Source organism: Zonotrichia leucophrys, chromosome 21 (assembly GCF_028769735.1).
Source record: "Zonotrichia leucophrys gambelii isolate GWCS_2022_RI chromosome 21, RI_Zleu_2.0, whole genome shotgun sequence".
Lineage (NCBI taxonomy): Eukaryota > Metazoa > Chordata > Aves > Passeriformes > Passerellidae > Zonotrichia > Zonotrichia leucophrys.
This window is the reverse complement of record NC_088190.1, coordinates 102,858-130,043: the sequence shown is the minus strand read 5'-3', so window position 1 is coordinate 130,043 and position 27,186 is coordinate 102,858. Positions and strand designations below refer to the sequence as shown.

Genomic DNA, 27,186 nt, shown 5'->3' with positions numbered 1-27,186 from the left:
CCCTGGAATCCTGCCCTCCATACCTGCCCATTTCCCCAGGATCCTGCCCTCCACCCCAGCCCATTTTCCCCACAATTTCCCGGGATCCCACAGCCCAGCAGCACCTGTGGATGCCGGAGCACTCGATGCAGAGCAGGATGCCCAGGTTGATGCTGGCCCAGCGGGGATCTGGCTGCCCACAGTCACAGCACTGCTCGTTCCCAGGGATGCTCTGCACCCTCTGCAGGATCGGCTCCCCCTTCCCGCCCCGCTCCCGAGAATCCGTGGCTGAGTCGATGCTGCTGGTGGAGGGGGAGGCTGTTCTGTCCAGCCTCTGCAGGGATAAGCAAAAAATCAGGAGATGAACACCTCCAGCAAGTCAGGAGATGAACACCTGGAGGAAGGCAAACTCAGCTTGGTTTGGAGTGGCTCTAAAGGAGGGGGATGATACCTTAGTGTTGGATTAAGTGATTTTTTTGAGATGGGGTAACTGAGAGCTGTTTTAAAAACTTTCATTTTATTATCAGAGTGAGATGTTATAATTTATATTATTACAATTAGAAGCTAACTGTTTTTTAATTACAACATACTCTAAGTGTTTTTTGGCTTATTAGCTTTTGTTACACTATGTTGTAAATGCTTATCTCAGTGTTTGCATATACATGTACAAGACTGAGTGAGCTTTCTGCCATATTTTGAGAATTCTTTTTACAAATCAACTTCCCACATCTCCCCCTCTTTCCAGAGCTGTATAAAGTTTTAAAAAGTCAGTAAAAGGAGCAGTTTCAGGGCTCACCTCGATGTAGAAGCAGTCGGGGCTCTCGCGGTAGGCAGAGGCGATGCTGGCTTGCACAGCCTGGATCCAGGCCTGGCGCAGCTTCTCCGAGTCAGCCTGCAGCATGCAGCTCCTGCAGCGGGGTGGGGAGAGCCAAAAACACCACCAGGGCTTGGGGTGAGGCTGCTCCTCCTCATCCTCAGCACCGGAATTGCAGCAGGGCAAAAATTCGCCTCACAAGGTTGGGAAGTTCCCACTACAAAGCTTCCAGGTAAAAATTCACCCCATAAGGTTGGGGTGTTCCCTCTCTGAAGCTTCTGGTTAAAACTTAACCCCACAAGCTTGGGGTGTTCCCTCTTCAACACCTTCAGGTAAAAATTTACCCCTTAAGGCTGGGGTTGTTCCCTTTCCAAACTTTCCAGCCCCACAAGGTCGGGGCTTTTCCCCATCCCAAAGTTTCCAGGTAGAAATGCCTCCCACAGGGTTGGACAGCCAGAGGCGCTGCCAGTCCAGCCCAGGGATCCGTGGGGAGCCCCACACTCACTTGGTGGGGGACACGACCTCGAAGCAGAACCTCCTCTCGATGTCCTCGCAGGGTTTGACCGTGCAGAGCCTCAGGTCCTCCACCACCACGGTCAGCACGTCCTGGGGACACAGCGGGGCCTGGAGGGGCTTGGGGGGCTCCTGGGGCCAGGGCACAACTGGGAAACTCCTGCCCAGACCCTCAAAACTCTTTCCTAAATCCTCCAAAGTCCCCCCTGCCCAAACCTGCAAATTCCTTCCCAAAACCTCCAAATTCCTTCCCAAAATCTCCAAAGTCCCCCCTGCCTCAAGCCCTGCAAATTATGTCCCAACTCCTCCAAATTCCTTCCCAAAATCCCTCCTGCCCAAACCCTCCAAATTCCTTCCCAACACTTTCAAAGTCCTTCCTGCCTCAAACCCTAGAAAATTCTTCCCAATTCTTCTAAAATTCCTCCTACCCAAAACCTCCAAAATTCTTCTCAAATCCTCCAAACTCTCTCCTGCCTCAACCCCCCCAAGGCTTTCCCAAGCCCCCCAAACTCCTAACCCAACCACCCAAAATAATTACTTAATAAGTAATTATTTAATTAATAATTATCTTACAAATAAATATTTAATAAATATTTATTCCATAAATAATTACTTAATAAATAATTATTTCATAAATCTTTTTTTCCTGCTTTTTTCCTGGAGCCCACTCACAGCCTTGCTGTCCCCTGATCCAAATCCCAGCTCCTCCCCAGCCAAGCAGCTGGTTAATGAACTAACTAATTAATTAATTAACCAATCACTTGGTTCATCCCCTGCTGTCACCTGGGGCAGCTGCACTGACCTTTAGCTTCTTCTGGTAGACCAGCTGGCTGTTCTGGATGGAAAACCACCTCCTGAGGGGGGACAGACACACAAACAGACCTCATCACCTCCCCATTAAAAATTCCAATTTTCATTAGGTTTTGAAATAAATCAATAAAATAAAATAAATGAATAAAATAAATACATTGATTAAATGCTTTAATGGACTGTTTATGCACAGAAATTGCCTTTATTTGCATGGAAAAAAAAATTAATTAAAAAAATTAATTAATTCCATAAGATTAGGGTGTTCCTTTTCCAAAAAGGTTTGGAATTAGAGTTGTTTGAAGGGGTTGGGTAAGGCAGGGAAGAGTGCAGAGCCTCAGCCCCAAGGTCAGGTGAAATTTGAATTATATCAGTTAATTGGAATAATGCTAATTATTAATATTATTTATAATTAATGTATTGTATTTATTTATTCTATTAATGTTAGTAAATTAATTATATTTATATTTATATTTATATTTATATAAATATAAATATAAATATAAATATAAATATTTATTTAATTGTTAAAATTAATAATTCAATTAATTGGAGTAATTATTTGGAATAATTTCTCACCTGTTCCAGGTTTTGAAGGCGTTGCTGGCTCTCTTGAACAGGTACCCCTCCATCACCACCCCGTTGGGGGCATCCACGTTGAATTCCACCTTGGAGTCATCGTAGGAGAAATCCTGGGGAGAGGAAAGAGACTCAGAATGACAGGCCCCAGGGGGTCAGGGAGGAGAGGAATTAATAGAACACGAAAAAGGGACAAATCTGCCAAAATCCCAAAGTTTCGCACAGGATTTCTGGGATCAGGGTGGAGATCCAGGTGGGAACTCACCTGCAGGAGGGTCTGCAGGGCCAGGCAGCAACGCAGGGAGAAGAAAAGGGAAAGAAAAATAAATTAATTAATTTAATTTATTATTATTAGCAGTAATTCATTATTTACTCCCAGCCTTCAGGCTGGGAATCGTTGCCAAGGGTGGAAAATCTGAGATGCCTCAGATTCTATTGTGAGAATAAAAAGAAATTTATTCTATTTAAATTCTGCTTTAAAAAATTTATTTTGACTTGAATATTAAATGCAGGAATTAAATTTAAAATTGAAAAAAGAAAAAAGGCAGGAAAATCAGGAAAATCCTGAATTTGAGGAATCTGGAGCTGCCCAAAAGCTACAAGGGACATCAAGAAAAGTCAGGAAAATCCAGCATTTCCAGGAAAATAATGAATTTGGGAATTTGGGGCTCACCCTCTGCTGGATCAGGGCGTGCTTGTGCTCCATCTCCCTCTTCTCCACGGCTGAGTCGATCACCAGCTGGTCCAGCTGGAAAAACAACGGGGGAAAATCAGGATGGAGATGGAGAGGATGGGGTGGGACAGAGATATCCTGGGCCCAAAGCACCAGAAAGGGGGAAAAGGGGAAAAAGAGGTGAAAAAGCGGAAAAAGGAGGAGGAAAGGAGGGAGGAAAGGAGCAGGGAAAAAAGAGGCAAAAAGGGCAAAAAAGGAGCCAAGAAAGAGGCAAAAAGGAGGGAAAAAGGAGGGGGAAAAAGGAGGCAAAAAGGAGGGAAACGGGGCACAAAGGAGGCAAAAAGCCACTCCTGCAGCAGCCCCTGGGTGCTCCCTGCTGGCCCTGGGGCAGCAAAAGGGGAACCCCAAATCCCAAACCCTTTGGGGTTCAGGAGAGCCCAGGCCCCCCTCACCTCGGTGGCCAATTTCTTCATGTAGGGGTCGAGCTCGTGCAGGAGGCTGTAACCCTGCTGGAAGAAGGTGAACTGCGCGTGCATGAAGGACAACATCTGGGGACGGAAACAACAGCTGGGTCAGCGCCACGGCGCAAAATCCTCATCCTTTTTTCCCCACAGAAAAATTAGGTTTAACTCCATATTTTCCCCAAGCAATTTATCCCTCTCCTTCCTTCCCCTTCACTGTGGGCACAAATCAGCATTTCCTGGGGCAGAGTAAAAGCCCTAAACCCTTTTTCCCCATAAAAAATGGGTTTAACCTTTGATTTTTTTTACTTTCCCAGAGCAATTTATCCCTGCTTTACTCCATTTCCTGGGGTAGAGTAAAAAAACCTATACCCTTTCCCCCCCCTCAAAATAATTTATTTTTACTTTCTTTAATTTTTCTTTCTTAATTCTTTATGTTTTACTTTCCCCAAGCAATTTATCCCTCTTCTCCTTCCTTGCACTCTGCTGTGGGCACAAAGAAGGGAAAGCAGCACCTGAAAATCCCCAAAAATTGAATTTTCTCCCCGAGGAGCAGCCAGGGCTCCTTTCCTGCAGCTCTTACCGCATCCAGGATCTCAAATTTCTTCTTGGCCTGCAGCACGTTGATCTGGGGAAAAAAAATCAAAATATTCCTCTCAGCACCAGCAGCAAAGGCAGCCTGGGAATCTACAGATCCACTGGGAAACCAGTCCCAAATTATTCCTGAATTATTCCAGTGCAAAGTGCCTGTAAGGTGGGTTCTGGAAAAGGTGCAATAAATGCACACTTCTCACCTGGCTAAAATCACTGCTGGGGAAACTTATATTCCTTTCTCTTACTGAGAGCAAATAATTTATTGAAAGGATGTTATGATAATTTATAGAATTTATTTGTGTATGTATATATATATATAAAAGATATAATTTTTATATAAATATTATAATATATATTTATATGTAATATAAAATTTACTGTTTAATTATTTTATATATTGATATAATTTTAATATAATTTATGTATATATGTATAAATTTTATAGAATTTATTGAAATGATTTATTAAAAGGGTAATTTTGGATTATTAAAGCATTTACAGCATGGTCTAACTAACACTGATAGGCCAAGAAACACTTATATCACATTATAATTAAGAAATTACTAATATAATTACTATGTATTATAATTTAGAAATTAGTATAACTAAGAAATTAAGAAAATAGTTAACTTCTGATTGTGATGGTGTGAATTATAACATCTGTATTGTCTCACCCTTCACATGAGACTGAAAATGGAATAAAAGCTTTTCAAACACCTCAGTTACCCCATTTCTAAATAAAAAAAAAAACAAACCCTAATCGAACATCCCTACTCTTGTGAAGAGAGCCTAATGCAGGATTTAAATTGAAATTCAAAAAAAGAAAAAGTCGGGAAAATCAGGAAAATCCTGAATTTGAGCAGGACAACTTCCCCTAATATGAAGCTCAGACCCAGCCAGTAAATCTGAAAAACAGAAGATTGAAACGCAGAGGCTTCAGAGGGTGAGGCACCTGCAGCACGTAGTCCAGGGCCAGGTGCCGGAAGCATTTCCGGGTGATGCTCAGCGTGCCCGTGGCCTCCTCCACCTCGTGCGGTTTGTGCCGCGGCGCCTGCGCGTTCTTCACCAGGGAGATCTCCATGTCCTCCCGCACCTTGTCAAACTGCTTCTTGGTCTCCTTGAACTTCCTCACGTCACTGGGGCCACAAATGGGGCAATTTGGGAGAAACGGGGAGAAAGCAAGGTTAGAAAGTGAGAATAAAACATGGGTGCCAGCAGGATCCCAGCCCAGCCCAGCGTGTCTGTTCCAGCTTCAGTCAAGTCTTTCTTTAGAACTTTGAGATGTTCATCCTGCAGGATCAGCCCTTCAGGGTCTGATTTTTCAGAGGAGTTTATCCTGCAGGATCAGCCCTGCAGATTTTGGGATGGGTTTGGCCTGTAGGGATCTGAATTTTGTGATGGGTTTTGCCTCAAGTATCAGCCCTGCAGATGGATTTTGGGATGAGTTTATCCCACAGGATCAGCCCTGCAGGATCTGAACTTTGGGATGTTCATCTTGCAGGATCATCCCTGCAGATGGATTGGCATGGGCTTGGCCTGTGGGATCTAAATTTTGGGATGAGTTTATCCTGGAGGATTAGCCCTGCAGGATTTGAACTTTGGGATGGGTTTATCCTGCAGGATCCGCCCTGCAGGATCCGCCCTGCAGGATCCGCCCTTCAGGATCTGAATTTTGGGATGGGTTTATCCTGGAGGATCAGCTCTGCAGATTTTGGGATGGGTTTTTCCTGAAGTATCAGCCCTGCAGGTGGATTTTGGGATGGGTTTTTCCTGAAGTATCAGCCCTGCAGGTGGATTTTGGGATGGGTTTATCCTGGAGGATCAGCCCTGCAGATTTTGGGATGTTTATCCTGCAGGATCAGCCCTGCAGGGAGGTTCTGGTTCTGCTCCCTGCATTCCCAGGACAGGAGGAATGGGAAGCTCAGGAAGCTGAAAATTAAAGGAAAAGGACAAACACTAAATAAACACTCACTCTTTGACAAAATTGTGCAGCTGCTGCCGGACCGACCTCTGGGCCTGGTCAAACAGGATCTGGAAGAGAGAAGAGGGGAAAAAATATCAATTATTTTGAGAAAGGGGGAAAAAATCTGCCCCCAAAAGCTTTTTACCAGCCAAAATCCTCCTCAGGGCTCTGTATGTCCTCCCTCTGCTGCCCAAAAGGAAGAAAAGAAAATTCTGGAGTGCAAGATTTTGGTGAATTCTCGTCCTTTTTTTTTGTCCCCCTTGCAGGACCTCTGTTTGTGGCAAACACAGGGGACATCAGCAATGCCACCAGCACCCAAGGGGAGAGGAGGAGGCAGCCCCTTACCATGTGGTAATTGATCATTTCCTGTAGGCTGTCCCCAAATTTATCCAGGCACTCCTGAAAAAACAAAAATACAATACGATACTAAAAATAAAATAAAATACAATTAAAAAAGGAATAAATATTAAATGAAATAAATTAAATTAATTAAATAAAAATTAAAAATAAAATAAAATAAAAAAATTATAATAAAATAAAAATAAAATGAAAATAAATAAGGTGAAGGGACCTGGCAGTGAAGAGAAGCAGCTCCCCCTCATTGCCAGGGCTGGGCAGAGGCTCAGGAAGGCTCTGAGGAGCCCCTGGTCCTTGCCAGGGAGGGTTTGGAGCCCTTGAAGCCTTTCCTTGGCAGTGCAGAGCTGAGCTCCACGTGTGCAGCTCTGCGTGGGCTGCTCACCTCCCAAATCCCTGCTGCTCACTGACCTACATTGCACAGCCCAGCGCTGCCTGCAGAGCTCAGCCGGAGTGGATCTCACTCTGATCTCCCTCAGAGTTCATTTTGAGTGGATCTCAGCCTGACCTTTCACCCAATCTCATTTTAAATGGATCTCACACTGACCTCCCAGCAAATCCCATTTTAAATGGATCTCTGACCTCCCAGCCTGGTATTATCCGATTCTCTGCATCCCTCCAAACACAAATCTCATTTTGAGTGGACCTCACTCTGATTTCCCACCGAATCTCATTTTCAGTGGCTGCTTAAGCAGCATGAGGGGCTTGGACTTGTGATCCATTCCCAGCAGCAGGGATCTTGCCCCCTGAGCCAGGAACAGGGATCTGAGCACCCCCAGCCCCCTGATCAGGAATTTGAGCACCCCCAGCCCCCCAGGCTCACCGAGATCATCTGGTCCTTCCTGCACTGCTGGGACAGGTCCCTCACGCCGCTGACGAAATGTTTGTTGGTGGTGATGTAAACCTTGCCAGCCTCCAGCATGCCACTGCACAGCTTCACCAGCTGGGGACACACCGACAGGGGGACACACATGGGGACACAAATGGGGACAGGGACATGGGGGCAAGGGGACGCACAGACATGAGCTCAGCACGGGCTTTGGACCAGCCTGGCTTTGTCCCACACCCAGCCCAGGGCTTTGGGACAGGTGCCCTTCCCGTTCCTGCTGTGCTGGGAACTGTCACGGGTGGGACAGCGGGAAAATCCCACCCTGGGACAGGGACAAAATCCCACCCAAGAAAGAACAGGGGTCCAGGACAGGGACGAAATCCCATCCTGGGACAGGACAGCCTGTCCCAGGAGGAGCTGGACTGGAGCTCTTATCCCAGCTCAGAGGAGTCCTGGGGACAAGCCTGAGGTGCTAAACATCAATTTATGAGCTGGAAAAGGGCTCAGAATTTAGGGAACACTTGGAGAGACCCATTCCTGAGCAGGGATCCCCAGTCCCCCTCAGACCACAATCTGCCCTCACCTTGTCAAGCCTGGCCTCCATCTCCACCACACCTGCCAGGCCCCAGGTCTGGGGTGCTAAATCTGAATTTAACAGCTGGAAATGGGCTCAGATTTTAGGGGACACCTGGAGGGACCCCATTCCTGAGCAGGGGATCCAGCAGTGTCCTTCAGACCACAATCTGCCCTCACCTTGTCGAGCTTGGCCTCGATCTCCACCACATCCGTTTCCACCTCATCGATGGTTGCCCTGCAACAGACCAGCGAGGAGGAATCATTAATTAGCAGCAAGGAATCATTAACTGGCAGCTTGTGATGATTGGGTAGGAGGCCAGGAAGGGGTGAGGAGGATCGGAGGGGCTGAGGGACTTGCTATTCCCACTGGGATGTCGACGCTGAATCCCTCAGGAATGAAGTCCAGGGCTGGGAAAAGAGATGGAGATGATCCAGATGATTCCAGGGCTGGGAAGACACCCCCAGCAAATTCATTTAGTGGCATTGTTCTGTTAATTAGCAGCAGTGCTAATTGACACAGGGATAACCCTTGTTCCATCCAGCCCCACCAGGCACAAATTCCTCATTCCAGCACCACCAAATCCCATTTCCAGGCTGTCTGAAGTGCTGAATTATGACCTTTAAACCTCAGGCACCACCCCTGAGACCCACACAGAGCAGCCCTTAGGCCTCTGAACACCAAAAAGCTCCTCCACACACGTGGGGCTGTGCTTGGATAGGGATAAATCCACTCCAGGATTTTGGGATCTGCTCCTTTTCCACATCAGCAGGCAGATGTCACGTCAGCAAGGAGCTGTCACGGCCCAGCTGCAAAGGCCACCAGGCCTCCCTCTCCGAGGCAAACATGACATCAGCCACTTGCAGGAGGCATTCCCAGGCTCAGGAATGTGCTCCTGGAATGATTTTGGGAGGGCAGAGAGCAGCAAACCCTGCAGAGCTGAGGGTGTTCCCTGGCAGAGCACTCAGAGGGTGATTTCTTTAACCACACACCTGGGAATGTGGTCAAACCTCACACCACCAAGTGTTTGGAATCCTAATTTTAGTCAGGGAGCTTCACAGGTTTGTGGGATCAGGATTTTAAAAGCTGGTTCCTGAAATATTCCAGCCAAAGTTGGAAAAACCCCAGCCCTGAGCATGTGCCAGCTGCAGAGATGGGGTTTGGAGGGACATGAACTGGTCCTGCTCTCAGGAAAAGGACAGGACACCCTCAATCCTCAAAATTCCTGCAGGATTTGTGTCTAAGGCTCTGGCTGTCTTCATCCCAGGAATATTCTCCAGTAAAAAAATGCTGGGTTGCCCCTTTTTTTCCTTCCTAAACTCTCTCCAAACCCCCTGGAAAATGAAATCCAGGCTGGAGCTCAGTACCCAGGGCCCTGGCCACCACCAGCCCTTGGAAAACATGGAAAACACAGCCAAAAAACAACAACAAAAAGGGAGTTTTTCCATGGAATAACAAACCAAAGAAATATAAAATAAAGAAACAGCAGCTCTCCCACTCTGCTATGCCTCCCACACACACAAACAGCAGCGTGGCTGTGCCCGGGGGCAAAGCTTTGGAAAGAAAAGGAATCGTTAAAAAGGCTCTTTTCAGGTTTTTTCCCCCCTCTTTCAGCTATTTTTGGTGCCTGGGTTTGGGGCTCGTGTGCCTTCATGCATCTGCTGCCAGATTCAATTTTTCCACTCGGTTTCCTCGTGCTGCTGATAGCTGGGCACAAAGAGCAGCTGGAAAAGAGGGAAGAGCTGGATTTCCTGGGAATCATTGTCTTTCCAGGGAAGCCATTGTGGAATCTGCAATCCAGGCAGCAGATTTCCTGTCTGTAATTTAATATAATTCTATCATTTATTCATTTATGTTCATCTTCCTTCATCTATTCTATGATTTATTCATCTATAATTTACTGCCTATTTTTATCCCAACCCATGGATAAATTTTGGCTCTGTGGAGGAGGGAGATGTTTTTGGGGCTGGGGAACACAAGGTGCAAAAAATTGGAGCTTTTTATTTGCTATGGGCTTGATGGAAAAGGTTAAAAGGGTTTGAATGCAAGGGCAGAGATCCCAGTGGTTTATTTGGTTGTAAAGGAGATCCAGGAAGCAAAGAAAATTACATTTATCCAGCATTTTTCAGGTACTTTTATATCCTAAGGAAGCTCTTGGGGAGAGGAACTCTGAGGTAAGCTGGGAGTGGAAAGCAAAAAGATCCCAAAATTCAATCCCAAATCCTCCCACACACCTGGCTCTGCTGCTCAGGGATTTTTCTTTCTGCATCTCAGGGCCTGATCAACCCCTGATTTCCCACCCCTCAAGGGCACACCATGCCCAAGTCCATCCCTGGGGTTTTGGGGTTTAAAATGTTGTTTTCCTTCTAACTGATACAATTCCAGAGCACTGGATTTCTGGGGGTTAAAACATCCTTTTCCTGCTCACCGATGGAATTGCACAGCACCGGATTTTTGGGGTTAAAATGTCCTTTTCCTGCTGACTGATGGAATTGCAGATCCCACAGATCCTGCTTCCCTTGAGGAATCCCAGTTTCACTGCTGACAAGCTGAGGCTGTGCCAGCTCCACTCCCAAATTTCCATCCTCCCACTGCTCCCAGCATGTCAGAGATGAAAGCAGAGTTACACAAGCAGCCTGGGGACCTGGGATGACTCCTCAGGGATGAGGAAATGCCACCTCAGCACCATCCCCAAGGAATCCGGGAGTGGGAATCCATGTCTGCTCCTCACCATTCCCATCCCACCCCATTCCCATTCTATCCTATAAATCCCATCCCATCTCTCTTCCCATTCCCATTTCCATCCCATTCCATCCCCACTCCCATCCCATTTGTGCCTCCTGAGCAAATCCCAGGGACTCTCAGCCTCTCCCAGCTGCAGGAACCCAACTCAGCCAAGAACTGAATCTTTTCACCCCAAAATAATTGAAATAAGGTGATGTCCCAATGCTGCTCCATCCTGGAGGAATCTGGGAATGGGAATCCACATCTGCTCCCCTCCACTCCCATACCTATTCCCATTCCCATTCCCATCCCATGGATCTGCAGGAACCCAACTCAGCCAAGAACTGAATCTTTTCACCCCAAAATGATTTGAATCAAGCTCTGTTCCAATTCTGCTCCATCCTGGAGGAATGTGGGAATGAGAATCCATTCCCATCCCATGGATCCCATCCCATGGATCCCATCCCATCCCATCCCATCCCATCCCATCCCATCCCATCCCATGGATCCCATCCCATCCCATCTGTGCCTCCTGAACAAACCCCAGCCATGTTCAGCCCAGCCAAGAAGTGAATCTTTTCACCCCAAAATGAATATTTGAATAATTAGAATCAAGCTCTGTCCCCAGGGCTGGCCAAGAACTGTCTCTTTTCACCCCAAAATGCTCTGAAAGAAGCTCTACCCCCATAACTGGCCAAGAACTGATTCTTTTCACCCCAAAACGATTTCAATGAAGCTCTGTCCCAGAACTGGCCAAGAACTGACTCTTTTCACCCCAAAAAGCTCTGAATGAAGCTCTGTCCCAGCCTGAGCCTGTCCTGGCCCCGTGCCCCGAGCGTTTCCTGCCGCTCTCCCTTCCTGCTGAAGCCCTGCCAGGATTTTTTCCTTTTTCTTTTTGCACAACAATCCCTGGCCCCCCTCCAAGCCCTTCCCACTGCCAGACGAGGCTGAGCTCCCTCAGAGATCCCCACAGCCCGGCTCTGTGCATTTGGATTGGCTCAGAAATGGCAAAAATCACCCAAAACGTGGCCAAAATCCCACCAGGAATGGTTTTATAGCCCCAGAGATAACGAGCTGTGAGTTCGTTATGGCTCCCGTTCCAGCCAGGAGCAGCTGCATGCTAAAGGGACCCAGGGAAAGGATCACTGGGAAAGGGATCCAGGGGAAATTGTGACAAAAAATACAAAATTAGGCAAAAAATTATGCAGGAAATTATGTCCAAAAATACAGAATTAGGTAAAAAGTGATGCAGGAAATTAGGATGAAAATTAGGCAGAAAATTATGCAGAAAAAGAGAAAATTATATAGAAAATTAGGCCAAAAGTTATAATGAAAATTAGGCAGAAAATTACACAGAAAAATAGAAAATTATATAGAAAATTAGGCCAAAAAATGATGCGGGAAATTATGAAGAAAAATATAAAGAAAATTAGGCCAGAAAATTAGGCAGAAAATTATGCTGAGAAATAGAATGTTAGGCAAAAAGTTACGCAGAAAAATATATAAAATTACATAAAAAATTATGCCAAAAATTAGAAAATTAGACCAAAAATGATACATAAAGCCTCTCTCAGCCACCATCTAAAAGTCATCCTGGAGATTTTCCCTTCCCCAGCTGCCCCAGAGCAGCTCCAGCTCCGAGTGAGCTCATCCCAGTGGGATCCCAGCCAGCTTCCAGGGCACAGATCCCTGCAGCAGGAGCAGGAATGCTTCCGGAAGCTTCCCTCCCTCTTCCTGCGCCTCTGCCAGCTCCAGCTCCGGCTGATTTCTGCCTCTCCCACCCTAAAATCTCCACAAAAGCCTCTCCCAGCTGGAAAGGAGGGGTTTGGAGCTCCCCTGAGCTGTTCCAGCTGTTCCCAGCTGCCAAACTCTCCCCTTTTGGGTGGACCATAAATCAGGAGCGCCACAGTCAGAGCAGAGATTTGGTACCTTGTGATGGCAACGCCTGAGTGAGGAATTCCTAAAAAACCCTTTCCGGAATGAATTCAGAGGGGAATAAACTCCACTGAGTGAGGAATTCCTAAAAAAAACCTTCCAGCAGGAATTCAGAGGGGAATCCTTTCCCTTTCCCTTTCCCTTTCCCTTTCCCTTTCCCTTTCCCTTTCCCTTTCCCTTTCCCTTTCCCTTTCCCTTTCCCTTTCCTCCATCCACAGCAGGGTCACCATGACAACAGCTCCATGGTGACAGTATCCATGGCAGCCCCATCCTGCCCAGGCCCTGCTGAATTCCAGGGATTTTTCCTCCTGGGAGAGCTCAGGGCACAGCCACAGGTGTGTGAGGGTAAGGAGGGGAAATTCAGGATAACCTTGGGAGTTTAAAGAGAAAAAGAAACTGGGAATTGAGATCCTGGAGTGGAAATCTGGGATTCCCATCCTGCTGCTCCCTCCTCTCACCATCCTTGCCAAGCTCCTGAGCAGGATCAGATCCCTGGGAAAGGGATCCCTTGTCCCCATGTCCTTTGTCCCCTCTTACCCTGTTCTCATTCAATTTATCCCCATTTACCCCTGTCCCCATCCTTTTACCCCCATCTCCATGTCATTTATCCCCTTTTGTCCCTGTCCCCACCTCCTGGCTGTGCTGGGCTGGGGGATGCAATTCCAGCACTGGCCCAAAGTAAAACCCAACATTTATGGCTCCCTTGGGATGGAGAACAGTGCCAAGCCTGGGACAAACCCCTGGGCAGCCAAATTCCCAGGGCTGGGCTGTCTGGTGGCCCAGGGCTGTGTCCCCCCCAGGAGCCCCCATCCCATCCCATCCCATCCCATCCCATCCCATCCCATCCCATCCCATCCCATCCCATCCCATCCCATCCCAGCCCAGCCCAGCCCAGCCCAGCCCAGCCCAGCCCAGCCCTGCTGGCCGTGCCATGCCCTTGGTGCCCTCAGTGCCACCCCGGGGGTGTGGGCAGCTCTCTGGGCACCCCAGGGATGGACGGACGGATGGATGGACAGATGGATTGAGTCCAGCCCTGCTGTGCTGACGAGGCAGCTCCAGACTGAGCCTGACCCAGATTCCAGCGGCTCTGCTGGAAATGCTGCGTGTGCTGCTCCAGCTCAGCTGCCTCTCCCTGTGCTCTTCTCTTCCTCTTTTCTCTTCTTTTCCTCTTTTCCCACTGCCTCTCTATTTTCTGTTCTTTTCCCCCTTTGCTCTTCTTTTTCCTATTTTCTTTTTCCTCTTTTCCCGCTGCCTCACCCTTTGCTCTTCTTTTTCCTCTTTTCTTTTTCCCCTTTTCTCTTCTTTTCCCCCTTTCCCACTGTCTCCTGGAGCTCCCTGGGCAGGGACAGCCCGGGCAGGGGGACAATGCCCTCGCTTGTGGCAGCCCCACAGCAGCTCCCTGTGAGCCCACACTGGGGCTGTGTTCCCTTGGCTGCAGCCCCACGGTCCTGCTCTGTGAGATTCCCTGATCCCCAGCCAAGGCTGGGCCTTGTCATGCTGGGCCTGGCTTCCAATTATCCCATTATCCCATTTCCCACTGTCCATTATCCCATTTCCATTTCCCACTGTCCATTATCCCATTTCCCACTGTCCATTATCCCATTTCCATTTCCCACTGTCCATTATCCCACTTCCATTTCCCATTGTTCATCATCCCATTTCCTATTATCCAATTTCCCATCATCCCATTTCCCATTACTCATTATTTTTTGGTAACGGTTTTTTGGCGAGGAGATTTTGGGAAAGGTTTTTTGGCAAGGAGCTTTTTTGGCAAAGGTTTTTTGCTGGTAGCTTGGCTGCCACAAAAAGGAGAGGCTGGTTCAGTGCAATCTCTGCCCCCTCAGTGGGATCATCCCCAAAAATCTCCTTTGAATCCCAGAAGAGCCCCCAAGCCCCCAGGAGCTGCTTTGTTTGGAGGTGACTGTGGGCAAAAGCAGCCGAGCTTGCTCTGGCCCAGATAAATCTATTTATAGCAGGAGTTATGCTAATTCCACAGGGATCTGATCTGCTGGCACTGCTGCAGCAATGAGATTTTCTGCTACCTGTCCTTTCAACCACCCCGAGCAGCCAGAAATTGCTAAATTCTCCAATTTCCAGCTCTGTGCCTCCTGCTGCTTCCCTTCCCTGACATCTCCATTCCCTGCTGATTTCCTCCCTCTGGAAATTGCTGCTTCACCCAAAATTTGGAATAAGTGGGAAAAACACAAGGAAAAACAGCTTGTAAAAATAATTTTAAGGCCACTCATATTTAAGTCACTAAAAAAATTTAAAATTGAATTGTTTTATCACCTTGTCTGAGGTTCATGTTAGGTTTTATAAAGAATAATTCATTTACTGCCCCTTTTGTGAGCTGAGGAGTGTGGAGGGATTTACCTCATCATTAAAATGTCCCTGTCCTTGGGATAAAAGGGTTTTTTTCCCCCTCACAGCAATTTCTTAATGGAGGAATGGCACTGAAGAGCTGTTTGCAGTGCTTGGGCTCTCCTGGTTTTGCTCCAGGATAATGGAATAAGCTCGATCCTAATCTTGACTAAAATCTCTCCGCAGATGGCTGAGGGCACCATGGAGAGGTGGAGGCTGTGCCAGTGGGAGCAGGACGAGAAAATCCAGGTGGAACAGCAGAAATTCACCAAAATCATCTCTCTCTTCATAGTTTTATCCTCATTTCAGGGTTTTTTCCCAAAGGCCTGCTGAAAAATCTCTTCTTCATTGCAGTGGTTCCTCAAAAATTTGAATTTTTCATCAAATTCTTCCAGGTGGAACAGCAGAAATTCAGGCTGTGACACCAAAATCATCTCTCTCTTCATTATTTTATTCTCTTCTGGTTCAGTTTTTTAAAGCCTGATGAAAAACCTTTTCTTCCTTCCAGTGGTTCCTCAAAAATTCAGATTTTTCACCAAATCCTTCAGTTCCAGCTCCTCTCCCACAGAGCTCCACCACCCCAAATCCTCTTTTTAATGCCCAAATCTTATTTTCACTTCACAGACATTTCCTGGTGCTTGTTTCCCCCCATCTTCACTGAGATTTAGGCAGCTGCACAACCCCTAAATGAACTTTTCTCCATTTCTGTGCCCGAACTCAGCTCTGGCTCTGGCAGCAGAGCTCAGGAGGTTTTTACAGAGCCCCAAAAAACCCCAATTCCTGTCTGGAATTTGTTAAATGTCAGTTTACAGCTCCTTCCCCTCCCTGAGACGCTGGAGGTGGATGTTTAGACAAGGCTTTGAAGCAGGATGAGTAAGATTGCAGAGTTTTGGTTGCTTGCTGTGTTTAGTTGACTTTTTTAACATTAATATTTAGCAAAAACCTGGCAGTTTTCAGCAGAAAATATGGAGTTTTATAATGCACACAAAATCCCATTCCTTTTTCTTCTTCTTCCCATTTTTCTTCTCGTTTCTGCTCTGATTTTAAGAGTCAGGAATTGGAATTTAATCAATTTAAATTAAATTTAATCAATATTTGAGTGTTTTTCTCCAAGCTCCTGCAGCACCAAGGAGCTACTTGGGGAAGGTCATGAGGATTTGGTGACCTCCAGAGGTTTCTTCCAACCTCAATTATTGCAGGATTTAATGGCTTAGAGATGAAATCCTTCCTTAGCCCTCCTAATGCACTCCTGATGTCATGGATCTGATGATAACGGGTTTTTCCCTGGCAACTCCCAGCCAAACCTCCCCAGGAACATCTGGAATTTTCTGGAAATCACCTGCTCAGCACCATCTACCTGCAGCTCTCTGCAGGGATTTATTCTGGGTAAATTATTCTGGAACTGGTTCCAGGCCTGGATGGACCCCGCCCTCCTTTCTGCTCTGAATATTTTTATTTTTCTGCAGCTCCCGCCTAGAGTTCACTGTAGGAATTTATCCCTGAACGCATCCCCACCTTCCTCTCTGCACTGAATATTAATTAATTTTTGATTTTCTTTTCTTTCAGGGGAACAGTCCAGCTGCAGAGTTGATTTTAGCTGATTTTTGATTTTAGCAGAAGATTTTGGCACCACAGCTCCCGGGTGCTTTTAGGAAACCCCAGTGAGAAATGCCTGGCACAAGAGTGGAACTGCACAGGCAGCCCTGAACACAGGAATATTCTATTCCTGAGCTGAAGAAAGACACATTCTGTGCCACAAGACCCTTTAGACATTTGTTTGCTTTCTTTGACAAGCAAAATGGATTTAAATTAAAAAAAAAAAAGGCCTCAAACAGTTCTGTCTTCTCCCCAAGTGACCTTGGTGGCACCGTTTACCCACAGGGCTGGAGGAGCTCCAGCAGCTTTTGTTGAGACTTCCCCCAGCAGGGATCTCTTTCAGCACTAAATGCTCTTTATTTCTATTTTTTTTCCATTTTTCCCCTCCTCCTCTGGGCCTTGGCTGGAGCTGGAGCTCCCCAACCTCTGGGCTGGCTTTGTTTGGGGCTGAAAAGGCTTTTCGTGCCAAAGGCAGCCCTGCAGTGGCACCAAGCCCCTGCCCCTTCCTCTTGGTGCCACTTGGGTGACAAGTGACAATTTGGCACCTTCCCACTGCTGCCAGATGGGTTTTGCTGCGCCACAAAATTGGGATTTTTTCCCAGTACCACAACCCTCTCCTAAAAGGGTGAGAGTTTATGGGGCTGCTGGGGGAGTGTGAACGAAAGCCCTGGAGCTGCTCATCCCTAATTTTGATTTATTCCCCTCAGGGGCTGGGCACAGTCCCACTTTTCAGGAGAATGTGGCTGTGGAATTCATCCCCACATGAAAAATCAGTGTGTCAGTGCTCCAGGTGCGGGAAAGGACATTTTGGAGGGGATTTTGGATGATTTTTGGAGGGGAGTACCTCACGTGCTGTGGGTGCTCTCTCTCCCCTTCCCTGCTTTTCTTTTCCCCCTTTCCCCTTTCCTTTTCCCCTTTCCCATTCCCCTTTCCTTTTCCCCTTTTCCCCTTTCCCTTTTTCCCTTCCCCACATTTCCCCCATTCCCAGATTTCCTGCTGCCTGTCCCATCCCTCTGAGGTCCTGAATCCCCTCTGGATGCAGGAAAAGCATCCCTGAGAATGTCCTGCATTCCCAGGCTCACAGAAAAAGCCAAATTGTTGAGGGAAGGGGGAATCATCAGGCAGGAGACATGGCTGAGGAGGAAAATGAAAGCATCCTCTGTGCTGCAGGCAGAACAAAGCTGGTCTTGTAGGAATGGGGCTGAGCAGAGGAGAACTCCAGCCCCAAGGCCAGGGGCAGAGCAGGACTCGGCCGCCCAGGATTCCCACATTGAGCATTCCACACTGAGCATCCAGCTAAAATTCACTCCTGATTTCCTGTGTGCACCCACCTGTCACCCCCAGGTGAGATGAAAGCCCACAAACCTGGCTTGCCATCTCCCCCATCCCAAATCCTGGAGGTTTCCAGGCTCTCAGCCCAGTTTGGGAGCTGGCACCATCCCACAGTTTCGTGCTTTATCTCCCAGCTCAGATGAGTCAGTGGCACATCAAGAGATCCTCGCCTCCTTCCCAACTCCCCGGCTCAATCTGGCTCGGATTCCACTCTGGGAATCAAAGGCAGGATGCCCCTCCTCAAAAAAATGTCACTTTGTTGCCTCAAAAAAAATGTCACTTTGCTGCCTCCACGGCCCCCAAATGCCAGGTGGGGAGAACAGGAAATGTGGGAATGGGGGAAGGTGGGGAAAGGTGGGAATGGGGAAAGGAAAGGAGGGAAAAGGAGGAAAATGAGGAAAAGGGTGAAGGGATCAGTGAGGAAAGGTGGAAAAGGGGAAAGGAAAGGAGGGAAGAGGAGGGGAAAGGAGGAGAAGAGGAAGAAGGAAGTTAAAAAGGAAATCTGGGAATGAGGGAAGGTGGGGAAAGGTGGGAAAAGAGGGAAAATGAGGAGAAGAGGGAAGGGAAGGGTGAGGAAATGTGAGGAAGGGGAAAGGAAAGGGAAAGGAGGAGAGGGAAGGGGAGAGGAAAGGAGAAGAGGAGGGAAAAGGAAAGGAAAAAGGAAATCTGGGAAGGGGTGGAAGGGGAAGGGGAAGGGAAGGAAAAAGGAAAAAGGGAGGCAGAGGTCCCTCCTGCTGGGTCAGTGCCAGCACTGTGGTGGATGTTTCTGCCATCCTGGGGACAAACCCTGCCCCACTGCCAAAGTCTGGGTTTATCAGAGAACAGAGGGGGGACACTGTGCCCGAGGCTGAGCTGTGGGAACAGCAGCGTGTCCCTGAGCTGGAATGGAGCAGGACAAGGACAAGGCTTGAAGGGCTGCTCAGGAGATCTGCCAAGCCTGGGGGTGCCTCCCTAGAGCCTGGCACAAGCCCTGGGTGCTGAGGATCCCCACCCCTGTGTGTGCAGGGCTTTTTATACCTATTAAACATCCTGGGAGCTCATCCTGATCATTCCAAAGTCTGGTACAAGCCCTGGGTGCTGGGGATCCCCACCCCAGAGTGTGCAGGGCTTTTTATTGCCACTGAAAATCCTGTGAGCTCATCCTGAGCATCCCAAGGCCTGGCACAACCCCTGAGAAAAGCCCACTCCTGTGTGTGCAGGGTCTTTTATTGCAATTAAACATCCTGGGAGTTTATCCTGAGCATTCCAAGGTATCATGAGCATTCCAAAGCCTGGGGATGCTTCCCTAGAGCCTGGCAAAACCCGAGTGTGCAGGGTGTTTGCTATTCCCATTAAACATCCCGGGAGCTCATCCTGAAATCCCACGTGCTGGCAGCCCCTCCGTGCTGTCACAGCAGCTGGGAGCAGCAGCGTTTCCCAGAGAACGGGAAGGGTTAAACCCCGCCGGAGCTGGAGCTGGAGCTGCAGCAGCCGGGGTGCAGCAGGCGGAGCTCAGCCCCTGATGTGACGGGATCTCTTTGGACGGTGCCACCCGAGGCTGATTCAGGGCTGAGGGAGCGCTGGGCTCTGGGATGTGCCACCCATGAGCTGGGCCATCAGCCCTGCGTCACAGATATGCATCATCATGGGTATACATTAATATTTCTAAATAACAAATAAAATAATTCATTACTATTTATTTGTACCTATCAATATAATCAATATTAATTTATCTTATTAATACATAAATTACAATAAAATAATAAATAAATTTCAAAACAAAAATAAAGTGATAATTTTTATTAATATTTAGACATAATACCTAGTTAATTATAATAAATAAATTTATTATAAAGAAAAGTATAATAATATTTCTAATAATTATCATATTAATTAATATTTCTGTATTATATTTATACTTCATATTCTATATAAGATTTATAATTTTATTTATTTGTAATTAATAGAATATTAATTAAGATTTCTATTTTATATTTATATAAATTATATTTGTATTTTACATTTATTTATAATTAATATAATAATAATTAACTAAAATATTACCTTTTAAACTATTATAGATTATATATTTGTATGTTACACTTATTTATAATTAATATAATAATATGTATATATTTTATTACTATATTATAGACTATATTTGTATTTTACATTTATTTATAATTAATATAATGTCAAATGATATTTGCTATTAATATAATTTATAATTAATATAATCTATTTTACTATTGGCTCTTCACCTCTAATTCACCCCCAATTCATCCCCAACTGACCCCCAATTCACCCCAAATCCCCCCCACAGCCTGAGATTAAGGCCTACAATTAATTCCTTAATTAATTACAAGGAACACAACTCCCATTGCTCCACCCCCCTCCAGGCAGGGAATTCTGCTCCTCAAATTCCCATTCCCAGATTTTAACACTGCATTGCCCCAAAGAAGGAAAAGCAGCTGCCAGGTAAAAAAAAAAAAATCTCATTTTTCCACGTTCCCTCCTCCCTCCAAGCCTGGAATTGCTGTCAAAAAGGGAACAAATTCCCCCTTTTTTCCCCCACAAAAGCCCTGAATTCTGCTTTTTTATCACCTCCTCTCCTCCACCCTCATTTTTGAGCAAAGCTTTACCTCAGATAAAGCTCAGAAATCCCTGAGTGGAACAAACACTTGGGGAGCTGCACCCAGCAAATGCCTGGAATCCCAATCCAGCCCTGAGAGAGGGAAGCAAACATGGAAAAAAATAAAAACAACCCAAAAACCCTCAAGCTCACAAAAACATTTTGTCCTGTTCTCAAAATTCAGCCAGACTTGGACTCCAGGTCCCTTTCAAGGGCTCTTTTCTTTATTCCAGATAACCAAGGCAGCAGAAGCCTGGTTTAATTTTAAGCAAAACCAGAAAAATTCATTTTTTTAAAATAAAAGAATTCATCCTGTGGCTGAAATTTCATAGTTATGAAATCAGGATTTAAAGGGGCCACTGCTAAAGAAGAGCCGAGGAGTCCAAAATTTGATTTTCATTCCTTCCTCTACTTCAGGAGCTTTCCAGTTTTGTAAATAATAATATTGTGGGAAGACCCCAAATATCCCTGTGGGAAAAACCCAAATATTTCTTTATGAAGACACCAAATATCTCCATGGGAAGACACCAAAAATCTCTTTATAAAGACCCCAAATATCCCTGTGGGAAGACCCCAAAGTTAAACCAGATAAACTAAAATAGATAAATAGATATTTTCAGCTAATAAACTGAATGTAATTAATAAAGTATTATAAGTGGGAAATAAATGAATTTTTGACATTGAAGCTGAGAGTTCTGTAAGTAGGAAATTAATTAAAATTAATTTTTGATTTTGAAGCTGAGGGTGGCAGTGCTGTGGGACAAACTCAGGGACAGCTGCAGCCACCCCAAACCCAAAACCCCAAATTCCAAATCCCAAATCCCTCCTGCAGCTCAGGTTACAGCTCCCAACCTTCCTGCCCAAAATAATCCAGAGCAAAAACCCCTCCAAAATTCAGCTGTTCCCTGCTAAGCCCTGACACCAAACTGGGCCTTCAGCCTCATTCCGTCCACTCTGAGCGGAATTTTTATATATAAATAATACCTTACAAAAAAACCCCAACTCAGTACCTAAAATATATAAATATAAATATAAAAAGAAATATAAAAAGAAAGAATATTTATTTTTATATAAATATAGAAATATATATAATATATAACTATATTATATATTACTATATAAATATATAAAATATATAATTATATATTTTATATTATATATAATATATTGAAATATAAATATATACATAAATATATTATAAAAATATACAAATATAAATATATGGTTAAATATCCTAACGATAGGGGAAAAAAGGTGCATAAGTCCCAATGGCAGGCAAAAAAAAGAAAGGGAAATAAAGGTGGATAAATCCCAATGGATGCTAAGTGAGCAGAGGACTGATTAAATTGGATTTCTCAGTGGATTTAGGAATTCTCTACAAATCCATTCCCATAAAAAGAGTGTTCCTAGATTTCCCAAACTCCTGCTGGGAGATAAAAACCCTCAGAGGTGCAAGAACAGGTCCTGCCAGGTCATTAAATTGTTTACCTGAACTGCAGCCACGCCTCTGCAAGTGCCTGGCAGAAATCAGCTTTATCTGCCAAGCTGGAGCTGAGACACATCTAAATAATGGCATTTGAAACATTTAAAAAAGTCAATTTTCTTTGTAGGAACTGGAATTTATCAGGTAGGAAGTGATGAGGGGGATTTGACATCAGGATTTCTCAATATTTGAGGTGTAAACTCTGAATGTTTCAACTTGGTTCTTCTTTTTCCCTCTAACATCAAGATTTCTCAATATCTGAGGTGTTAAGTCTGAGTATTTCAGTTCTTTTTCCTTCTAACATCAGAATTTCTCAATATTTGAGGTGTAAATTCTGAAAAACTCAACTTAGTTCCCTTCCTTCCTTCTAACATCAAGATTTCTCAATAACTGAGGTGTCAAGTCTGAGTAATTCAACTTGTTTCTGTTTTCTTCCTTCTAACATCAGGATTTCTCAATATTCAAGGTGTGAACTCCGAATAATTCAACTTGATTCTTCTTTTCCCTCCCAACATCAGAATTTCTCACTATCTGAGCTGTTCATAATTTAAATATTCCCCTGCTGCACATATTCCAACCCTCCTGAAATGCCCTAGCTCCTGAAATGTCTAATCTCTTGTTCTCCCTCTAACAGAGATTCTGTGTCTGGCCATGGGGGAAATAGTTCATAATTCCAGCCTTAAATAAGTGGTTTTGATCAAGGTCCAAGGGAGGGCTCTGAGAGCTGTTTTGTTTTCATGGACAGAGCAGAATGATGCTGAAAAACCTGGCCTGGAGCCCACACACACACCAGGGGCAAAATAAATAAATAAACAGATCAATCAGGGCTGACGTCAGCAGGAAAAGGGTCAGTGCCATGTGGGACAGACAGACAGACAGACAGACAGCTGGACAGTGAGGTCACAGCTCTGGCTCGGGGCCACCCTGCAGTTCTCGTGCTCTGCAGCACAATGGGGTGGGATGACAGGAAACAAAAAGGGGATAAAGGTGGGTAATCCTAATGATATGTGGGGGAAAAAAAAGGGAAAATAAAGGTGGGTAAATCCTAATGATAGGGGGAAAAGGGGAATAAAGCTGGGTAAATCCTAATGATGGGGGGGGAAAAAAGGAAATAAAGCTGGGTAAATCCTAATGATATGTGGATAAAAAGTGGGGCATAAAGGTGGATAAATCCTAATGATTTGTGGAATAAAAAAAGGGGGGAAGGTGGTTAAATCCTAATGACAGAGGAGAAAAAGGTGGGTAAATCCTAATGACACGTGAAAAAAAATGGAAATAAAGGTGGGTAAATCCTAATAATATGTGGGAAAAAAAGGGGAGGAGAAGATGGATAAATCCTAATGATAGGGGAAAAAAAGGTGGGTAAATCCTAATGAAAGGCCAAAAAAAAGGGAAATAAAGGTGGATAAATCCTAATGACATACAAAAGAAAAGGGGGGGGAAAGGTGTTAAATCCTAATGATAGATGAAAAAACCAGGAAACAAAGGTGGATAAATCCTAATGGATGCTAAGTGAGCAGAGGGTTGATGAAAGCATTTCCTGCCTCACTCTATGAAAAGTCCCATGATGCCAGAGCTGTCACCTCACCTGGCCCTGCCCAGCACCTGGCAGTGCAGGAAGAGCAGGATCTCCCTGAGAATGAGCAGATCTCCCTGCAGGATCTCCCTGAGAATGAGCAGATCTCCCTGCAGGATCTCCCTGAGAATGGGCAGATCTCCCTGAGACTGAGCAGATCTCCCTGCAGGATCTCCCTGAGACTGAGCAGATCTCCCTGCAGGATCTACCTGAGGATGAGCAGGATCTCCCTGAGTATGGGCAGATCTCCGTGAGAATGAGCAGGATCTCCCTGAGAATGATCAGGATCTCCCTAGAGGATCTCCCTGAGAATGAGCAGGATCTCCCTGCAGGATCTCCCTGTAGGATGAGCAGGATCTCCCTATAGAATGAGCAGCATCTCCCTGCAGGATCTCTCTCCCTGCAGGATGAGCAGATCTCCCAGCAGGATCCCAATAAAACTACGTGCAGGGTGACCCTTCCCACATCCCAGCCACACGTGTTACCTCCACAAACACACAGCACCACAAAATGCCAATTTGGCAGCCCGGCCTCAGCCACAGACCACTGCAACCCTTCTGCACCCCAACCACTTCTAGAAATGCTTCAGTAAACCATTGAACGCTTTAGAAACCATTCCTAAACACACTTCCAACAAAACGCAAGCTGCTTTTTCTTGTTGGTTTTTTTTTTCCCAATAAACAAAAAGATTCCGAGCAGGAACAACACAAAACATCTGCAGGAAGCAGAGACACCCCCCAATAACTCCTTCCCCTGCACACACAGGCAGCCCCAGCCGCTCCTGCAGGCTTTTGTCTGCATTTGGCTGATGCAGACGGCGCTGGGGCGGCGGGGATCGCTGCCTGCGGGAGCTCTGCTCTCCCCGAACAGCAGCAGCACATCCCAGCACATCCCAGCGCATCCCAGCGCATCCCAGCCCCTCCAGACACGCAGCCAGGATGCTCTGGGCACAATGGAGCGGCAGCTGCCGGCTCCTTCCCCGCCAGCCCCGGCCTGATGTGGATGCGAGAGCACAGCCAAGCCGGAGCCTTTGTTGTCACAGCCCAGATTCCTCCAAGACCGCTAAAAAAAAATAAATTAAAAAATCCACCCTCCGAGAGCCGGGAATGTGAGCGCATGGAAAATGAGTGTATTCCCCTTGAGCGGCTCTGCGGGCGGCTCCGGGCAGCGCCGCCCGGCCGAGCCCCGGGGGATGCGCGTTCCCGGCGGGGACCGGCGCTGCGAGCCCCAAAAACCCCGAATTGATCCCGTGCCAAGCTCCGGGAGCAGCGGGGATGCGGGACACGGCAGCAGGGCACGGGGGGCTGCGGGGCACGGAGGGATGCGGGGCATGGAGGGATGGGGACACGGGGGGATGGGGGGCACAAGGACGGATGGGGCACACAGAGGGATGGGGGGCACATGGAAGGGAGGGTGCGGGGAACGGGAAATCGGGGTGCGGGAGGGATGCGGGCACGGCAGGGCAGCGCCTTCGGCCCGAGCATCGCCGGCTCCGGCCCTTCCCGGCCCCGGCTCCGGCCCTTCCTTCCCGGGCCCGGTTCCCTCTGCCCGAGCCCGGCTCGTTCTGACCGGGCCCCGCTCCCTCTGCCCGGCCGCGGCCCTGCCCGTCTTTCCGTTCCCCCCGCACCGCCCCGAGCCGTTCCCGGGGAGGCCCCGGCGCTTACCGGAACCGGGGCGAGTCCTTGATGCACTCCTCGAACTCCACCGTCATCCTGCCGGCTCGGGCTCGGCCGCGCTGCGCTCAGCGGAGGAAGCGCATCGCCCGCCGGCTGCGCTCAGCGCGGGCAGCGCCCGCCCCCCGCGGCACCGGCCCGCCTCCTCCCGGCACCGAACCGGGGATGGAACCGGGTACAGCACCGGCCCGCCTCCCGCACCGCCACCGAACCGGGGATGGAACCGGGAATAGCACCGGGAACAGCCCAGCCTCCCGCGGCACCGCCACGGAACCGGGGATGGAACCGGGAATAGCACCGGGAATAGCGCCGGATACAGCCCAGCCTCCCACGGAACCGGCTGCGGCACCGGGTACGTCACCGGGCGCAGCCCCCGGTCCAGCCCTGCCACGGCTCCGATCCGCCTCCCGCAGCACCGAGACAGAACCGGGAACAGCACGGACCCGCCTCCTGCGGAGCCCCGGACAGAACCGGACACGGCACGGACACAGCCCTGACCTCCCCTCCTGCACACCAGCCATTAGGATTTATCCATCTTTTTCCCCTATTGTTAGGATTTATCCACATTTCACCCCCCCCCTTTTTTTTTACCTGCCATTAGGATTTATCTCTTCTCCCCTTTTTTTTTTTCACCTGTCATTAGGAATTTTAGCTTTCCAATCCAAACCATTCCATGATTTCCAGAATAGCTGAATTTCAGCTTTCCAATCCAAACCCTTCCATGATTTCCAGGCAGGATGAACAAACCCAATCCAATGGTAAAATTCCATAACCAGCAGCAGGATTGGCACCAATCCTGTCCCTCCTTAATCCAGTTTTTCATTTTCCATAAGCAGTGGATTTACTGCTGCCAGCAGCCAGGGGATAAATCTGCAGGAATCACTTGGGGAAGGAGCACATCTGGGTTTGTGGGTCCAGCTGAAGGTGAATTCCATTGCCACAGGACAGGCAACAAACAGTGGTGTGGCTAATTGAGGTTAATTAATCCTGATCTTCCACCCACCCAGCACCACAGACCCAGCAGCAGCAACCACATCGCTCACTGATGGTTTCAGATGAACTTTCTGTGAACTGAGAGAAGGGCCTGACGTGAAAATCCCATGTTTGAAGAAAATCCTACCTCTAAACTGAAGCCATGAGTGAATCAACAGGCCAAGAGCCCTGACAGATGTCACAAGGAGACCTCACCCAGCCATGGACAGGAACACGGACGAAATGAAGTGAAATTTGATGTTTAATGCCATTTTTCCCACCCCCTGCCACGGGCAGGGACCTTTCACCATCCCAGGGTGCTCCAACCTGGCCCTAGACACTTTCAGAGATCCAGGGGCAGCTGCTCTGGAATTCCACTCCAAGGAAGCCATTCCCTGTGTCCTGTCACTCTGTCCCTTGTCCCTCTGCAGCTCTCCTGGAGCCCCTTTAGGCCCTGGAAGGTGCTCTGAGGTCTCCCTGGAGCCTTCTCCAGGTTTTTAACATTCCCAGCTCTCCCAGCCCTTGGAGCATCTCTTGTGGTCCCTGCTTTATGTGTTTTCTTAGCTGAAATCAATACAACATTATTATTATTTTTATTATTATTGTTTTCTTCCATCCAACTGAGTTGCAGGCAGCACAGTGGAGAGCTGAGGAGCAGCTGAGGTGAAGCCCAGGGTTCCAGAGGGGTTTGATGTTTGCACAACATCCCAGTTCCCATCCCATCAGCACATCCTGACTCCCATGATCACATCCCAGGTTCCGAACCGCACATCCCAGATCCCC

General features: G+C 47.2%; 1 protein-coding gene across 1 annotated transcript in view; it reads right to left on the bottom strand.

The window, feature by feature from the left end:
- The window catches only part of ACAP3 (ArfGAP with coiled-coil, ankyrin repeat and PH domains 3), a 35,103-nt gene extending 9,315 nt beyond the window's left edge, over positions 1 to 25,788 (bottom strand). The window contains exons 1-15 of the mRNA XM_064730420.1: positions 25,423 to 25,788; positions 8,320 to 8,377; positions 7,561 to 7,680; positions 6,729 to 6,782; positions 6,393 to 6,451; positions 5,373 to 5,556; positions 4,410 to 4,454; positions 3,818 to 3,913; positions 3,366 to 3,440; positions 2,958 to 2,969; positions 2,693 to 2,805; positions 2,109 to 2,160; positions 1,299 to 1,399; positions 776 to 887; positions 105 to 313 (exon numbers count right to left, since the gene is read on the bottom strand). Coding sequence (XP_064586490.1) covers positions 105 to 313; positions 776 to 887; positions 1,299 to 1,399; positions 2,109 to 2,160; positions 2,693 to 2,805; positions 2,958 to 2,969; positions 3,366 to 3,440; positions 3,818 to 3,913; positions 4,410 to 4,454; positions 5,373 to 5,556; positions 6,393 to 6,451; positions 6,729 to 6,782; positions 7,561 to 7,680; positions 8,320 to 8,377; positions 25,423 to 25,469 — 1,337 coding nt within the window. The 5' untranslated portion in view covers positions 25,470 to 25,788. The remainder of the gene's footprint in view (positions 1 to 104; positions 314 to 775; positions 888 to 1,298; positions 1,400 to 2,108; positions 2,161 to 2,692; positions 2,806 to 2,957; positions 2,970 to 3,365; positions 3,441 to 3,817; positions 3,914 to 4,409; positions 4,455 to 5,372; positions 5,557 to 6,392; positions 6,452 to 6,728; positions 6,783 to 7,560; positions 7,681 to 8,319; positions 8,378 to 25,422) is intronic.
- Positions 25,789 to 27,186: the final 1,398 nt, after the last annotated feature.